This window comes from Cottoperca gobio, chromosome 4, assembly GCF_900634415.1.
Source record: "Cottoperca gobio chromosome 4, fCotGob3.1, whole genome shotgun sequence".
NCBI lineage: Eukaryota > Metazoa > Chordata > Actinopteri > Perciformes > Bovichtidae > Cottoperca > Cottoperca gobio.
The window spans coordinates 3,011,930-3,031,841 of NC_041358.1; the positions used below are offsets into that span (position 1 = coordinate 3,011,930).

At 37.7% G+C, this 19,912-nt stretch overlaps 1 protein-coding gene across 1 annotated transcript in view; it reads left to right on the forward strand.

The window, feature by feature from the left end:
• The first annotated feature begins 5,485 nt into the window (after positions 1-5,485).
• The window catches only part of naaladl2 (N-acetylated alpha-linked acidic dipeptidase like 2), a 323,222-nt gene continuing 308,795 nt past the window's right edge, over positions 5,486-19,912 (forward strand). Inside the window, exons 1-3 of the mRNA XM_029428942.1 lie at positions 5,486-5,654; positions 6,948-7,125; positions 8,898-9,059. Of these exons, the coding sequence (XP_029284802.1) occupies positions 5,486-5,654; positions 6,948-7,125; positions 8,898-9,059 (509 nt within the window). The remainder of the gene's footprint in view (positions 5,655-6,947; positions 7,126-8,897; positions 9,060-19,912) is intronic.

Consider the following 19,912-nt stretch of genomic DNA (forward strand, 5'->3'; position numbering starts at 1 on the left):
TTAGATATGAAGCAATACACACAAATGCAAACGGCTTAACAGCAGTTCTTGAATTTTAAATTGACTTTTTTAACACAGATGCTTTTGAGTTGTAGCAGAAGTGCAGTTGTTCTCCCTCAGTCCTCTGAGATGATGTGACTGTCACCTTACTTAAAATCAGGTCAGAAAAGGTGTGCAGATAGCAGTGTCAAATGTTGTTACATTTTGAAATGGAGCTGTAAGCTCAAAGAGCAACATTTAGTTTTTATCCCAAAACCCCAATGAGGGATGAAATCTTAAAAATTCAGTGACCCATCCAGCTGAGAAGACAGGCACAAGTTGCCCCCTCACCACATGATTTATTGAAAAAGAGCTTTAAAGTATGGTGATGTTTCGGTCACAGACATCACCCATCAACTGCATCTAACTAGAAACGACAAGGCAGTGGAGCAGCAGTCAGAGAAGGACTAACAAATACCTTAGTTTAGAACTAACCCAGGGACTTAATGTGAGAAAACAGAGTTGAATTGCTGCTCTTGAGTCAGAACACATTTAAAAAATTTGATTTAACTCATTTTGATCAAGTTATATTTATTATTTATTTACAAGCATCTGTCAATAATCACTCTGTTTTCATTTGCTTCAGTTGTTGCCAATTGGTAAACATGACACTTGCAGAATATCATCTTGTTGTCATCATGAGCATGTTAGCATGCTGACGTTAGCACTTAGCTCAAAGCTGCGCTCAACATATGTACAGCCTCACAAAGCTGCTAACTTGGCTGTAGACTGTTTTGGTAAAACATTTGGTTGACTGAAAACTACGAAGTGTAGAATGCTGCTACTATTGCAGCAGACAACCATGCAAGCTAATATGGGAGTTTTCTCCCGTCTCTACAAACAAAAACTAATACCTTCAGAATACATGGATCTTACAATCACATAACAAATCCACATATTGTGGCCTCGAGGTATAAATCCAATGTATTTACATTATCTCCAACCCGCCTTCTGGTCGAGTCTCTTCTGCTTTCACAAATACATTTCTAGAAGAAAACATAAAAGGTTATTTTTGTAGTGCCATACAAACATACTGCAGTAAATCCTTAAAGAAGATCTCCCCCTCCTTCTACTTAACATTAAATTGCCGTCTGTGGCACATTGAGTATAAAGGTGATTATGGGATTTACAGTCTATGATCGTATTGTTGTAAGTTGCAATAGATCATCAGTGTGCAGTATGACTTTAAAGATCCAACACAGTTATCCTTTGATTGTGACTGAACACTAATATTTCTAAGACTTATTACATTCTACAGGGAATAAATGTGTCAAAGCTGGTAGAAGACCATTGACCATTTATGCAAAAAGAAAAATGTTCACGTGCAATCATTTTTTTAAACACTGGATAGCAAGTATTAATATCACCAATAACATTATAGGTATGGGTTTACTTTGTGCAACTGTAAACTCATACCGCAGATTGTTGGAGGGAATTCCCACAACACAAGCTGGAGTTTGTGATTGGGACTTCTAGATGCACCTTCACCTTTTTAGTAATGAAGCAATGTAGATCAGGTCTCTGTCATGGGCCATCACAGGCTATGAGACACATTTTGTGATTGATAAAGAGTTCTAAAGCACGGAAATGTCAGCCTCTCTTCAGGGGATGTTGATATTTGACAACAATAAAAAAGGATCGATTGTTGTACTACACTCCCCTCAGCCCAAAACTCCTTACTGTCCATGTTGCTATGGGCACACCACTTCCTGTATTGGCACTAGTGCATTTGTATTTTTCTTATTTGTCACAAAACCAACATTTCTCAGTACTTTTCAATTTCTCTATCTATGACATACATCTCATAGTCCATTTGTTTCTACTTAAGACATAAATCTGTTAAAATGGGTGACCAATGTGTAGTTTTCTGCAAACGTTATACAAACAGGATCAAAATAATGTATTTGTGAGGGATGCATTTTTTAGATGCAGATTGATATATTAGTGTTCTTTGAGTAATCCTGGCAGCAGGACAGTGTTTGTGGTATTCTACAGTTACAGTTTGTGTTCATGACCATGAGGGCACATGTCACCCGTGTAGCTATGTGGCTCATTGAATGTTTTAAGTGTTTTTAGACAACAATGGAGCTCTATGACACAGAGGAATAAGATACGTCAGGCTTTGACACACACACAATACGTAAGAGGTTTCCTTCACAGTTCTGTTCTGCTCACACATACTGTATGGATTACATTTGGAGGAAGTGTTTGCATTGAGCAAAGGGTTAAGTCTGTTGTTGTGTGATAATTAAAAGTGTAGTTACATGTTGTTCTATGCACCTCTTTCACATGAGGACTTAGGATATGTGAAACGACTGAAAAATATATTTATATGATTTGGTCAACATTAAAAATGACTATCAAATCGCTTGAATCAACTCCTGAAATAACCTCCTAACACACTGTTGACAATGGCCTTAGGGTTTAATTGTGCATATTTTTCAAGAATACTTTGTCATCTTTAACAAAATGCTTCTCTGAAATCTGAAATGCAAAATACATTTACATACTACAACAAAAAGAAAAGAAAAAACATCTAGTTGGAGGCTTTTCTCACTCCACCAGAGATAAGTGCAAGGCTGAAGCCCACTGCAGTGTGTGTGGCTGTAACACGAGGTCAGCAGTTAAATGAACTTTTGTTCCTTTTTACTGAGAGGATCCTTCATCTGCATTGAGCTAGAGGTAATGAAAGTGTGGTGAAGCATTCAAGATTGATGCCAGGAAACTCCAAGACCTCTTCCCTTTGCTTTTTACCCTCTCCTTCATCTATAAACACTCTTTGATGCCTTCCTGTTTCCAACTGTTTTTCTTTGTGTCTCTGCCACTGCCTCTGTCTTTTTTCTCCTCACTGTGTCTATTGTCCCCACTCTCCAGGACTCTGTCTGCATATCCCTCTCTCCCCTTTGTCCTTTATCTCAATTGCTTCTTGAATCTGCTTAATAAAACAAAAGAGGCTACTTTGTCTAAACAACGACAATTCAGCAATTGCTCAGACATCTGCGACCTATGCAGAGCTGAATTGATATGGAATTGTAAAATGCCCAAATAACAATCATCAGTATCACCAGTAATGATTATATTCTTGTTTGGTTGTATGGTTAGGAGAATTAAAATATCTTAAACACAATGGTGTAACAACTGACATGCATATATATATATATATATATATATATATATAAAATGAAATGTAAAATAAGTTAATGTGATATTTTACAGTTTGATGCTATGTTATTATTTAATTAATTCTTTAATTATCCTAAAACAGCCATATTAATTTAATATTACACATGGTTGCAGTAAGTGAGGGAGGGTTTAGACACAATGGATCATGGGAAATTGAGTGCAATAGCTCAATCTCCATACTGTGAGGATCCCAACATAAATGTGGGACGGTATAGGACTGGAACACCTTCAATGTCAAAATCTGAGCCATTATATCCAGTAACATCAGCCAGCTCAGCTAGAGAAAGAGATGTGCTCCGTGGGTCCAAAAACCGAAAAATTGTTTTCCTAGTCAATCACTTTATTGGAATGATTGGGGCGCCATCTTGAAACATGATACGTTTGTTTTTTAATAACTCATGATTCTGACTGAAATGTTGCTCAAGTCACACCTGTATAAAGCCCTTATATTTCCCACAAACTATTTAGGTACTGCCCCAAAAACCAAGACCACCATCTGTCAATGATGACATTATAGTCTTATTTCTATGTGTATACTGGTGAAGCCTGACCGAGATGTAGAAAAATATTTTTATATCATTGCAAAGCTTTGCATTTGTTATTTTGGGCACTTTGAGAAGGTACTTTCTATTTTGACAAGATATTTTTAGGTAATTATAACCACTTCATTTGAAATTTTGCTTGGTGGTTAAAACATTACACAAAATAACCCACAATCAAACAAATGTAAGGACGATTATTTTTTGAGCCTCATAACAGCTTCTACTCATGCTTGCTTTTTTCTTCCCTTTGCTTTGACTTTGGTGGTTTGAACCTGTAATTATTGGAATATACCATTGTGTAAAATTAAGTTTACACTGAATGATGGCCTATAAGTTTAACTGCAGTTTTGAGCAGTTTGATTTTATTTAGCTGATTTTTTAACTTACCCCAAGCGGTTATTGATTGGGCAGATTTTAATTATGGAGCGTGTAAAAGGGACTGTTAAACTTGATAACATACCAAGACACTAGCTGGGAGGTTTTATATCGCTGATCTCCAGTCAGAAGTCACAAACACAAAGTCTTCATGCATGTGATTCCAGCCCTGCTAAGGTTTAATGATGCTGTTTAGGAGCCGTAGTGAACTGAACCAGAGCTGGTTTTACACACGCACACATACACACACACACACACACACACACACACACACACACACACACACACACACACACACACACACGCACACAATTCATCATTTCCTAGTTCTCACATACTCACAACACCCCTAAAGCTATTAATTCATTTTGCTAACACACACATACACACATACACACACACACACACACACACACACACACACACACACACACACACACACACACACACACACTAAGGTCCAGTACTTAACTCTATGCCTCGCCCTGACTTGCGTTCTCTCGGTCATATAAAGTGTGTAAATGCATTGTAGCACCCTGCGGTGCTGTTAGTCTTCTGTGTGCTGAGAGGCTCTGGTCAGTTACTTAGTCTAAGTCGCTATTAACCACAGTTATCACATTTTCTGTAATGTAACATCCATTACCTTGAGTCAGATGAGCAGTCTTAATCTGACCCAGGTGGCTGATACCAGGCTTTCTACACACACTGCCTGGTTTAGCTATTGAGAGATCTTTGTTCGGATTGCATATGTGAAAATGCACTATGCTTATTATGAATAGTCAGGTATAAGTACAGTATATTGGAATGTACTCCCTGCTAGGTTCTATTAAATGTGGGTTAACTATAAATACCTTTAAAGTTGTTCTTTCAGTCTGTCTTTCACTTTCTTGTACTTGCATTTTATGATCAAATATCTGAAACAAGAGAAGATGTTGATGTTCGTCTTCAGTTGGGGCCCATACATATAGGCCAGCTCCTATTCATTTCAATTATGCTCAATGCAAAGGACGTCAAGGGGCATTGCACTGCATCAAGCAATCAAATGCATGCAAGTACTTGGAATAGGCCTTTTTCAAAACTCCATCCTGTTTTCATTGGTTACAGTATTATGCATGGCTTTCTTTTGAGAAAATAGTTGTTGACGTTTAGTGTTTGTCTTCGGGGTCGATGGTGTTGGAATGAATGCCCCAAATATGACCCCTGGGAGGTTTTAATGGAACTCTGGAATTCTTTAGCTATGAATAGAATATTTAGCTGAAAAGGTGCTAATGTTAAGAACAGACATTTTTAAAAGCGTAGAAAATGTGTAAATGAAAATGTGATGGATTTGAACTCCAGGTGACAACATGGCATACAGGAAGGTGTGTGACGACCAGGGCGGCCCAATGGTCGGTGAGGTTCTGCACTGCTCTGGAGGTTTGGATCTTGACTGGGACCTGGACAAGGAGGAGCTACAGGAACCAGGACCCAGCATGGACCGCATGCAAATGCAACATGTAGACTGCCAGAGATCAGGTACAATTACACCTACAATTTTCTAACCCTTGTACCTGTTAAGTATATATAATTAAGTATATATATATATATATATATATATATATATAATAAATATATGATACCAAATTAGCAGATATGGTAATTTGGTATCATATATTTGAATACCAATATCAATTGTTGTAGATTCCAAATTGTAGATTCCAAATGTAACCTCCACTGGCCTTGCAGCCAAACATTGATAATTGCTTTTAATCCAAAATCCTTTGTGAACAAGTATTGTGATTTTACACCTCATAATGCATGAAGATACATATTGTAGTGTGTCATGCAGCTGATCTCTCTTAAAGCAATATGATTTGTTTATGAAGAGGTGATTCATTTGCTCTACTAACAGAACAATTACAGCTTGTAATAAATATATATGAATACTGTCTGAATGAGGTCAAGACAGTTAACATGATAAGTTTGTGAATTATTTAAAAAACATTTTGACACATTAATGAGAATCCCACAGCTCATAAATGTAAAAAAAATGCAGTTCCAAGAGTATAAAATATTTCTCAAATCATATGGTTAGCGATGAAAAATCTCATTTATGTTGTGTATTGTCGTATAATGATATTTGGTGCTGTGATGCAACTTAGTGTAATAAGGATACACAACGTATGCATCATGCATGTGCATGAGCTTTTATGATGTATGTATGACTTAAACATGCTCATTATAATAAACAGTTTTTCTTTGTGTTATTTATGATGAAGTTAGTCAATTTTTCCAGAATGCCAAAACAAATTTCAGTCTCAAGCTTCTTAAAATGTGTTTTGCACAGAGGTTTTTCAGAAACCCTTACACATAATTTGAAACAACCTGTCATTATAGAAAGAAATATTGTTTTTAATGTGAGAAGTTTGCCACTGCCAGCAGCTGCAAAAGAGAGAAACTTTTTTAAGTACCCTAAAGCTAGACTTCAGTTCCTCGGCTTTGAAGGACTCTGTTTTGAATTGTGCCTGGAGTTCTGTATGAGTAGTAGTTTTCTATCCTCACAAGTGCTTTCTCAAGTAAGAGGGCTGATCGTTTCAATACTCAAAAGTAAGCATTATGTTTTTATTCCATATCCTATTTACAGTTTGTTTTCAGCATTACAGTTTGAGTTTGTTCAGAGGAAGTTACCAGTATCCACCTCAAACTGTCTCTCTAGTAGAAAAGAGTGTATTTAAACAGTTCCACCCATAACATACTTGATGTAATTCATTTTCAACATATTAGGTAGGTTGGCATTTATTTCTAATGTATCACTGCTCTCCCTTTCAGGGTGTTCAGACCCCGGCCCAGACCCAGACCCAGAGTTGATGGAACCCATCCAGCCGTCTGTTTCAGTTTCACCACATGGACGATTCGAACGACTCCAGGAAGATCCAAACTACATCTCCCACTTCACCAGGGCTCCGGGCCATAAAGGCCAACGACGACTCCACTGCTTCCTGCTCAGGTAATTCAAGGACTGCTGAAGTAGCATTTGTAGTACTCAAGTCTTAAATTCACATCTGAAGCTACTGTAGGTAATTTTACGACTTGTATGTGTTTCAGTGATCCGCTACAGCAGCATTAGTAATAGCTGGTGTCACCAAATCCACCAACATGGACAATTTATTGGATTAACACTTTAGGGGCAAGTAGTGCTAAATCAAAAGGGGGGAAAGGAACAGTGAAGCTGTTAAAATTAACCATGTGGATTGTTTACAATCCTTGCCACCATGTTGATGGTCCATATTCAGCCTATGATTAAGGGGTGATCAGCTTTGTGATTATCAATAATTCTACCACACTGAGTGAGCGAAGCAACGTTGTCAGAGCAGTTCATTTGCCAAATGTTTTTTTTTTAAATAATAATTTTTCATTATTTATTGATGAAACATTATGTTGGCTTATAACATTAAAGAAGAGTATAACAATACAAATATAAAACGTACACACAGTATAAGATTATGGAGTACCTTCTAACCTTTTTGTTAGGCTACTGGCAATACTGATGGGAGGCCCTGATTTCCATTGTTTAATTTACTCTTTTAAAACTATTTTTTGGCTCCCATGCCAGCTTGGACAATCACCCCAGCTGGCATCATCATCGTTTTAAAGCTTTCCCCCAGTTGGTTAAATCTGATACACCTCAAAAAGCAGGAGCATTGGGATGGCATCATAACTACTGTATGTGGCCAAACCACCAGCCTCACGGTTAGTTTTTGTTTCTTTCTCTGCTATAATCCTACAGAGAGGCAATCTAAGAATAAGCCTTATTTTCGCAACATGAATAGAGTGGCTTGCATTGATTGGCTTGTTTCCTGGTGTTATGGTGCAAATTATTCTCATTTCCTCTGAATCATAATAGACACATGGCATATTAATGGTGTTTGATAAGGTGGATGATGAAACCTGTTCTTTTAATGAAGGTCCTGCTCCTTATCATAACCAGTTAACACATATTATTATGGCTTTACGTATAACTATTGGCCTTTTCCCGGATATAAATTAAATTGGAAGTGGACTTCAAAAGGCTTTCCTTTGTCTCCTACTCCTACAACCACATATCATCTAACCCGAAACAATTGCTTAATCGTGCCTCTTCTTACGGAAATCAATTGTCAGTGTATCAGTGTGTATTACTATTACCCACTACCATTAAAGGAATGCTCGAGATAGGGTAAGCGTGAGGTCTGAGTACCCTTAGAACATTACCAGACACACATTTCAATTGACACACCTGCCAGGATGGAAAGGTTGCATGTTATCTCGATAAGCACCACTGCAGGGTGCTTGAAGTCAAGGTCTACATGGTACCGATAGGCATTGAGCCACTAGCACAAATACTGACTCAGCTGCTATGAAAAAATAATAGTAGCCTATCAAATGTCAAGCCTCACATTAAGCACTGTCTTACCTTTGATGTATTAGAAGTACCTGGTGGACATGATTAGTCAGTGTTTCCCCAAATCAAGAGGAAATATTTCTTAAGAAAGGCAATAATATACATTATCCCTTGACCAGAGTTCATTTTGCCCTTGCAAACAATAGTTTAATGAAAATATTAACTGAGGTTTGACCTTTTACCAGAGCATCTTACTTGCTTTTTTCAGACATATACTTAACAAACTTCATTCGCTGAGGATTACTGTTAAATAATAACAGCTATAAAATATAAAATCTAGTAAGTGGACACAACATAATCTCTTTATTAATTTCTGATATTCTGCTTATGCGTCATAGATACTTCCTGGCAGGGGTGGGGCTATTTGTCCTGGGTCTCCTGATTGGCTGGTTCACGCACACACCTGCCGTCAAACCAACTGTTCCTCCGTCCGACAGCTCAGACCTGCTGGAGGAGCTGCTGAGAGGAATCACAGCCGACAAGATAGACACTCTACATAGGTAAGCTAAGAACTTGTGCTCATTTAAAAAAGTATATATATATACATTTTACTGGACGAAAGACACTTTTGTTGTGGACACAAAGTGGAAACAAAGGCCCGGAGGAGGCGTGTGACATTGTGCAGAGCCATTCACTCAAAAGCCCTTTTCAACTCTGGCTTCACAGTAAGAGAGAAGTGCAAAGAGACGGGGCAGAAGAAGAATGGGAAACAGAGTGTGCAACACATTGTTGTATTTATTTTACAAATTCCGAAAGAATGAATCTGCTTTAATTGATGGACTAAAACAAGTTCAATAAGTAATAACTACCTCAACCAAGTAGTTATTTTATCCATGAGCAAAATATTCCCAAATCTTAACCAAGTACTTTTCGTTGATTTAACCAAACCTTAAACACATAGATACATTGTCTGTCTTTGAAATCAGATACCTCTTTCCACACCTAATCTCCTACCACCAGGAGACAAGATGCAAACGTTCTTGTAACCCTGACCATTATTATTCCCTAACCTCAACCACGGTTTCCTTTTACCCTTAACCAGGATCTATCGTTGATCAACCAAACAGTTTTAGGTGCTTAAACCTCACCAAACCTTAACTATAAAGACAAAGCGAAAGACAAAGACAAAGACTCTGGAGACCATTGTTCGCATCTTGTCTCCGACAAACGGACAACGTTGGTCTCTATGAACACGTACTTTCCGCAAACTTTGACCAAGTTGTTGATCAGAAAACAGTCACATAATTCAAATTTCTTGATTCTTTGATTACACTTAAGTCTAAGATCACCATTATCAACTATCTGATTTGCCTTCTAGCTAGGCACTGATCTATTTATATCCAAAGAGGAAAGTAGCGGAAGCAAGAGATAAAGACTCTACACCAGGTAGAAAATCTTTTTTTTTAAACTGATATCAACCTGAACGCTGCCTTCTCCAATTCAAAGGATCACAGGATGCCTGCGTCTATGTGTGTCTCTGAGATAACTGGCTTTGCTACTGAACTGAGACAATCATGTCCCCATGGTTTGTCACACTTTTCATTATTTATTGTTTTAACATCCCCACCCACCCATCCATAACTGCCAAAGACCCACACCTACTAAATCTTAACCATCTGTGAGGATTGTTTCAGTTGATGACAGTTACTAATTAAATAAAATGATTATTTTCACCACCTACTAAGTTATTTAATCCATCATTTATCAGTGACCTCTGGCACTACAGCATGAACTGTAAGATGTATGTAAGATAGATACGGCCCCTCAATATCTGTTACCCTCTTTTTTTTTAATCTTTTGCCCACTATTGTGGCCTGTAGATGACCTTAAATCTACAATTGCCCATGTTTTCACAAACGAGATGACTAAATTAGCTAATTAGAGATGAGACCCAACATAAACACCCAATCAAGAGATATCAAGCGGTCATGTTATTGTTATGGTCATTAGAACTTATGAAATTGTTAACTTTGTGATATGAAGCAGTGGAAATACTGCATTTTTTGTCAAAAATATGATATTATATGATCATAATATAACAATCCAGTCTACATGGCTTAAAATTAAATTGAACTCATTTGCAATAGCTACTTGCATTCAGTAACATTATATAGTACTGTGAGGAGGATGTGCAAACAGAGTGCTAGAATATCAGTTTTTTTTATACCCGTAGTTTGGTTCCCAAAATAGTAAATTGTTTAGGTTTTCTATCACTATCACTTTTTTTTCAATTGTTGTTACTAACAAACCAAAAGGTGTAAACTTGCAATTGCTCCTTGGTCTCCCTTGTTCGGACAAAGCCTATCTTGGACCTTCATTTGATGTCAACTAGACATCTGTAAAGTTACGTGACTGCATTTTGCATGGTTGCAACACTATAGCGGTGACAAAATCTGTCCATAGACAGACAGACAGACTCACAAGGAGAAAACAATACCAGCGTAGCTGTCGCGACTTCTAATAATGGCCAGGAGCACAACACAAATCAAATCAGTGCAATAGATGTCGTTTGTACAGGATAAACAACATAGTACAAATACAACATTTGACAGAAATTATGTTGTGTTGAAAAAGAGAAATTATAGATGAATCCAGGAAAATGTCAAAAAGGCTTCCCGGTGTCCAGCAGGACCAGGGCAGTAGGCACAGCCACGATTCATGATCCTGACGTGAACTTTATCAGTGGCAACCTGCCACATGAGACACAGAAACTCTGGGGATGATGCCCCGGATGCTGAGTTAGTAACAACATTTACATAAATGCATACAGATAGAGAGGGAGAAGAAGAAAGGGAGGGGTGGAGAGACGAAGAGAAGGAGGAGAGCAGGGAGGTGTCCCCCGGTAGTCTAAGCCTATAGTAGCATAACTAGGGGCTGATCCAAGACAAACCTGAGCCAGCCCCAACTATAAGCTTTATCAAAAAGGAAAGTCTTTAGCCTATGTGGAGAGTGTGTCTGCCTCCCGAACACAAACTGGAAGTTGGTTCCACTGGAGAGGAGCTTGATAGCTGAAGGCTCTGGCTCCCATTGTACTCTTAGAGACTCTAGGAACTACAAGTAACCCTGCAGTCTGGGAGTGCAATGCTCTAGTTGGTTTATAAGGTACTATGAGATCTTTAAGATATGCTGGAGCCTGACCCACAAACTAACACACACAAATAAAAGCAGGTTGCTATTAAAGGCTGAGTAAAACAAACATGGAGGTGGGTGGAATAGCCTGAAGCCGACTACAGCAGCTCACATAGTAAATGTAAGATAATGTACATTTCCACGGCACTAACGCCATCTGTACAAAGACAGTGAAGTTAAACTCGACATTCTGCTGCTCTGACTTTTTATTTCTTAAGTGCAACACACTGCAGTTTTTTTACTGCTTTTTTACTGTCTGATAGATCAATCAAATCCACACAGTCACGTGCTTGTGTGTAAAATGAAACAAAATGGTTACCAAATGATTCACATTTAGTAGCATGTTAACACTTATATACCCTTATATAGATTGATTAAGATAGCTTCTTGAACAGTTCACAATCAACAGATGGAACTAAGTCCTTGAATGTCATTAAAAACTGTGACATATTACTGTACAAGACAGCTGTCCCCCCCCTGCTCATGTCATTACTCACAACATGCGGCCAATGAAGTCTAATAATACCCATAATGCTCATAATCAGATACTTCTTCGAGAGCTCTTTGTGACATCAGATACCATACGAGACTGATGAAGTGATTGTTGTATCTGCCTGAGCAGCTCTATGCATTGGATGACACTAGACATGGAATAGAGAGACTGTCTTTTAGTTCATATAGATGATTTCTGCTTGTTTTTAATATTTCAAATGTCCCACTCTTCCTCATTTCTCAGCCATAGAGCCTCTGATGTTTTTTTCCCTTCAATAGGGGTGTTGAGGCAAAATACAGAAGACTTTTTTCAGCTTGTCACTGTAGAAACTTTACGCATCCAATTCTTTTTCAATTTAAACTTCAAAGAGGTGTGTAAAGCAGGCAGAACTACTTAGAGAGAAACTGGATTAAGTTCAAATCCTGAGAAGAAGGTTTCCCACTGCTAGTATCTTGGCCTGTCTAATATTTATCTCTCCTGCTAATTATACTACTGTAATAAATTCACTCTTACAGCTATAGGGAAGTGCATCAGAGCATTTTATGACTTGTGTTCCAACACATACCGTACAGTCCCACACATATCTCAAATGTGAACATTTAATTTGAGAGTTTAAGGGGTAATCCTTGAGCTGCTATTTTGAAGGCGCGGGCTATCGTTGCTGCTGATTCTGGCTGGATGTCCTCAGGTGACAAATCTTTATCTAGCTGATATGGATCTGTCTGTGCCTGGAACAGGACAACTGGCATCATGGATCACTATCTGGTTGTGGTTGCAGTGTTGCTGCTGTGCATTCTTCGTTTGCTACTTGATGTTTCTTTTGAAATGAAGACGTACGCTCTTGGCTGCAAATGAAGCTTACCATGGACCTCATTTAACCTGAGAAGATGGATTATGGAGCTAAATGTTTGCTATAGATCAGGGATGGGCAACTTTGAGGATAGGGAGGGCCACAAAAAATGTGTCCTCACTACCAGAGGGCCACTTTATGACCATCCACTTCCATCAGTAGGATACTATAACCCTATCATTTAAATAGCCAACTATAGCGACTCATTTAATGAAAATAACTAAATATATACAGGCAATGAATGTTTATTGTATTTACCAATTTCTATTTTTCAACATGTTTCAACAGCTTTCTCTGTATTACAACAGGACTATGGAACTTTCTATTTTTCATATTCAAATGCATTTAGTAGTCCTAATTCTTCAACTCATAATTATATTATTAATTATTCATTTGCTTTACACATAAACAGATCATCTGCATTCCTGAGTGATATATTATTTCATATGCAAATGAAGCCTTAACAATCATAACTCAATGTAAACAAACACTAACACTGAGTTTAACAACTAATATTCATATTTATATTGTATTTCTACTCTTCCCTCATATTCCATTACACAAAACCATAAACATAAACCATAAAACAAGCATGCATTGTTCTCCTAGTAAACTGATCATCCCCCACAGCTGGATCAGTAAGCTACACATCTCAATGAGACACTGGTGGCCTCCTGCTGGTGCACAATGGACTGAATGTCAATATCAACATTTTTACTTCTGATCTGCATGAGATGAACAGTGTCTCATCTGTCAGTCTGTTTCTCTCCCTGGACTTGATGTTCTTCATTGTAGAAAAGTTGCTCTCTAAAAAACTAAGCAAGGAAGCAATATCTATAGTATAGGATATTGCTTCCTTGCTTAGTCTTTTGCATATTTAGAGTGTATATCCTGCCAAAGTGGCGAGGTAGCTAGCATGGATATCTGCACCATTAATTTAACTCCTCTGCATATTTGAAAAAACTGCATTTATGTCTTTAATTCCAATAAACATAACTGACAACATATACAAAATCTAAGTATTTAAGTGCATATTTTATCCAGTAGAAAAAGAAAATAATTAAACTTTTTTTAATCACTATTCAACTAAATAGTGTTTTGAGAATCTTTTGGAAAGCTCTTTGCGTGGAAAAGCTCAGACAATTATTTTATAATATTTAATAATTACTCTTGACTGTGTGCCTCCATCAAATTGGTTTGAGCATGCGGAAAATAAAGGTTTACAAAAGTGTTTAACAAAAAACATTTCTGAAAGAACTCTCTGGGGATTTGAAGCGTTAAATATAGCTACAATAATCAAAGAAAACACAGAATAAATAACTGAACACTGCCAGGTCTGGAGCCTTAAAGTGGAAAACTATTAAATTCACTTCAGCATATGCTCTCCAATTGATTACACCAATTGGTCCTGTTTTAAGTGAAACACTGTAATTTATTCTGACATTTCAAAGACTGCCAGGTGAACAAAAAGGTTTTTGTGCAAGAAGCCTCAACTATCTGGAAACAGAGTGCGGAGACAGAGCCGCTTAAAGTTGGCTTCACGTAGGAGGGCTTGGTCGCTAGAGTCATGTCTCGATAAAGCCATTGGAACCGTTTATGGAGTTTGAGCTGCTTCAGACACTAATCAGTGAGGTGGAGCTATGGAACATTCTCATCCTCTGTTTACAGCCTCATTTCTCACTGAGACTCCTCACCACTCAAACAGCTTGTTTCCTCAGAGGATTGAGGATTACAGCTGAGGCTTCAGTCATATGGCCTTCAACTAATTCTATTTGCCTTTTATAAAAAACAAGTTAGTGTTGACCACATCCAATATGAGGTTTAGCCAATGTACTCTGCTTGATAATGAAGGAAAAATATTGTATTCAAATGTCAAGATACAATTGTGTGATCACTTTTGTGCAAATAAAATTACAATAATTTCACAATATCAATGACAAAAACATAATTACAACATTGTTAAAGTGTCTTTTTTTATATACTTAGCATACATAACATATTGCCATCTTTATAAGGTTAGCTGGAACCAACAGACCTGAAAACACAAGACAACTTCATCAGGGAGCCAGGTACATCACTCCAAATTAACAATAATGTTGCTTTGTGTCTGCTGAATTCGTAAACTGGCAACTGGCTGAACACAATGGTCTTATGAATGTTATGAGGCAAAAATACATACATTTTGGGTTTCATGTAAAAACAGTTATTGCAGGTTAAACAATGTTTACTATTATTTTATTATTTTATTTAGCAGACTGAATTCTGTGTGGCTGGCCGTCCTAAGGTCTCTGATGATGGTAAGACATAATTGATGACATTGTGGTCTCAGAAGGCTGCCGACCTGTGAGGGCACCCACCAGTTCACACCCTTAATTATGCATAACTATAAGCCTTCTTATATATATATATATATACACTGCATATGCGACCGGATGCACCGGAAATCCTGGTATTCTTTGGCATACAGCATTTGATATACTATGTCCTAAATTATTTTTTGGTAAACTAAATAGTTTGGTAGTATTGGTATTGGAAAATACCCCACATTGCAACCCAAAAAAAACTCAGTGGGATTGAGAAAGAAGACGTGGACAGAAGAGAATGTAACCTAAACAGGAAATATCACCAAATGTCAAAGGTGGTTTTTGTTCGGCACCTCCTGTAGATGATGTGTCTCCTGCAGGTCTGATTCTGAACTGTGTCCCAGTATCCTTATGTTTACAGGATCTCATCTACCTTCACGTCACTGCAGCTTATTTCACTGATTAACTGCTTTAATGAGAAGACGAAGTAATCAGTGAAATCAGCTGCTTTAGTGACTGATTGCAGTGACTCCACCATAGCTCAAGCACTTTTCAACTTCAGCCATTTATGGATGAATTAACAAGAGCACGTTAAGTGATTGAAAAAGTAAATTGGTACCAGATCACACATTTCAATTTATTTTGCTTCTTTTCTGTTTGACTTAAACCTATTTGAGTTTAATATATATTTTTTAACTCCTAGTCTCCTTTAAGTTGCCTACTTATAATGTCAACCTTGTTATTAGCTTACCTTTAAGTGTCACTATTAAGTTGGGGTTCTGGTTATAAACAAATATTTATGATAATTTATATTAATACAAATTAATATTCATAAAATCATAATTAGGGGTTGATAATACCTGGCACTACAATGAAGTAGGTGCATACGCTCAAATATATATTAAAATGGATATCCGAATAAATTAATATAAATGATTAAATTCATTTCAATTATCAAAATAATTATTAATTATTATATTTGATATAATTATTCATTATATTAATTATTATGACTTAATTTACCTCAATAGGGGCACCACCTCTGTCGGGAAAATTATAGCCAAAATATTCTCATAAAATGTAACAGACATATACTAGACAATGAATTAGGACATCTGATTAATAATTGAATTAATAACTATAAACACAATGACCATATCAATAGCTAGAATAATTAAAATATTATTTGATAGTAGAGGTTGGCAATACTTGTACAACAGTCTTGTACAATATTAAACACACCATCATGTGGGAGCCCGCTGTGGAACTAATAAAGGATTTCTGATTCTAATGTTTATTCATAAAATTATATTAATAATACTATAATAAATGTCAAAACACACAATATCCAATTTTAAGCAATCAAAAGGGTGGGAAGAGACACAAAGGATCCTGGGAAATTGAGTCCAATAGCTCAATCTCCATACTGTGAGGATCCCAACAACTCTTTTTTGAGGAATAATGTTTAGTCCTGCCATGATTCAGAGGAATGAAAAGGTGTTTTTTACATCTAGCAGAAGTAGTTAGATTTTCATCCAGCTTGATTTATACTACGGGTTGCTCGCCATTTCGATCCTGCAGCGTCAGCATGTGAACACCAGATGATTCTGCACTCTGGCGGCCCTGTTTCCAAAAGTAAAAGTCCCATTCATTTTTCCCATAGACAATGCTACGTGACTCATAGTTAAAGCACTTCTACGTGTTGGATTTAAATGAAACTCCCTCGGTTCAATCATCGGTAGCAAAAATGAAGAGGTTTCTTGATGAAAAGTTGAAGGTACAAAATTGTGTTCATCAAAAGAATTACCGTAATTTCCGGACTATAAATCGCAACTTTTTCCCCATTTTTCGACCCTGCGGTTTATATAACGGTGCGGCTAATCTATGGATTTTTACAGCTAACGGCCACTAGGGGAATTCCTAAATCTATGGATTTTACAGGTTACAGTCCACCGGATGCCGGAAAAGAGCGCGCAAAAGTAAAAGTGGAACCGCGAGTGGTACGAGAGACAGACGGACATTACGAGAGCGAGGCAGTTTGTGAGACACCCTCATTATGGAAAAAAGACGTTCAGTGGGAGGCGTGGATGACTAGTGGTGATAAATCATTCACCAAAACTGGTCGCATGCGAAAAGCAACTTTCGCTCAAGTTTGCGAGTGGATCCTGACAGCGTGGAGGAGTGTTAAAACATCCACGATCACCAACGGGTTCCGAAAGGCTGGAATGCTGCATGATGAAGAGGAGGACGCCGCCACAGCTGAGGCCTTTCAGAGACTGTTCGATTCCGACAGTGACGAAGAGGAGTTTGTTGGTTTTGAGAGCGACATCGAAAGAGAGAGGAGAGTGGCTGACGAAGCCACCCTGAGCCTGTTCGTTTCCGACACTGAAGATGAGGACTTTGGTGGTTTTAGTACGCAGGAAGAAGACGAAGATGAGGATTAATGAATCCCCTCTGTGCACGAACCCTTACATATGGTAATTAAATATTAAAAAACCTGCGGCTTATAGTACACATCAGTCAATTTAGCTTCTGCGGCTTATATTCAGGTGCGTCTTATAGTCCGAAAATTACAGTAACAAGAATTGAGGTAGATGTTAACTATCATATGTTTACTATGATAAAGGTCATTTCGGCAAGAAACATACCATCACTGTGCTTTAAACTTTTAATTGTGGGTGAATTCTGAAACTACAAAAACGACATTGAACGACAAAACTCTTTGCGCCCTCCTACTGGCCTCTTCTCCGGGCTCATTGATATTGTAGTATTTACACCCGTCTACCATGCCAAAGTGACGGACAAAACATGATTTTTCACAAACATAATTTTGAAATGATTAAAACTGGTGGTGGTGAGAAAAACTGTTACATTATCTGAGATGGGATGCTGTTTGAAATGAATGATTGATACAGAACTGTATGAAGCTGGTGCTTTTCTGATAGGAGTGGCTGAGGACAGAGAGGGGAGGAGGAGAGCTGCAGCAGAAGGGGTGTATTCTCAAACTCTCAGATCAAATAAATAAGGATGAGGTCGAGATGGAAACTAACAGAGCTGGGTGGGTGAAAGCCCAATCCAAATGTCCCATATTGTGGGACTGGAATCTTGACTTGCTGTTACCATCGCACCTGTTAAAGGCCTAACTCCTAAGCTCAATAAACTTAAAAACTAACACTTTCTTATTTGCTTACAGTTCATTTTTGTTGACAGTCTAAATGTGTCTTTCTTCTCTAAGGTTATGTTAACCCGGGTATTATATGGCTTTGTATGTGTATATATGCATGCAGATTTGTGTGTTGCTGCATATCTGTCCCTGGTGCTTGTGTCTGTGTATGTGGACTTGAAACACAGCCCTTGTCAAAATAACAGTGACAACATGACAGCCATATCAATAACACTGTGTTTGGTGTTCCCGATTACATCAGACTGTGAATAGCAATATTATGCTGAAGAGATGAATACAAATCTACCGTATATTAAGTAAGACAGCCTCCAAACTGATAAATTATGCAATTTATGCTGTAGTTACATGTAAATTATTCTAATGTTCAGTGTTTGGTGTTGAAATACAGATGAGGCATATTTCCTTCTCATGAAGATGATTTCTTGCTGATATAAAGCGATAGTGGGAGTGGGGGAGGCAGAGAGGAGGCGTATACAAGTAGAGGGGAATTAGAGAAACAAATGAAGATGGGAAGGGTGACCAGGCGTCACAGAGTGAATACAATTAGAGACAAAGAGAAGACGAGGGCATCTGAGGCCATGATGCACAAGCACCATGTTGATGCAGTGTAAACTGCCAGTTTGTTGCAACAGGGAGAGGAACTGGTGACGAGGATTATAAATTATGCAATAGATTAAAGGTTTTGTGATATGAAAGTTTCTTTCTGATTTATGGTCAGTTTATATTTCCAATTTATTATGTTTACAGGACTAAGTTTGTCACCTAAAAGACATATTTAGTACCAAATAGTTATTCAAATAGGTAGTCAGAATTTCCAAACACAGATTTCATTTATGGAGGGAGTTTGCTCAGTGGTCCATGTCCATGACAGTTATCATGGATATATCCATCCCAGTGGAGATCCATCTGCTAATAACGAATATGGTTGAAAGGCACAGAAAAACATTTGGATACTATTTACAAGGTCAAAAGAGACCTTGGTTAATTTATATTTGTTAACTGTTTTAAACAGATATTAAAATACATATTTAGATCTTACATGTGTAAGCGTGAGCAGTGCCTTAGCAGAGCAGCAGCTTTAGTCCTGCTTCTGTGTCCACACAGGATGCATTCAGGCACAGTATTGATTGTAGATCACTTGCATTTTGGTAATGCTCAGAGTCCAACGAACAACCCCTGTAGTTATGCCCATAAAATGGAAGAAAATATACTTGAAGCGTTAAAAATACCCTTTGGTATTATGCATATACAGCAACAGTGAAATGCAAGCCTTTACGCTGCCTAGTATGTGTCTATTACAAAGTAATAATCTTACTTTGAGGGAATTATCGTACACAAGTCACATCCACAAGAACAAATAAGCATAAATGTGTAATTTTACAAAACACGTTATT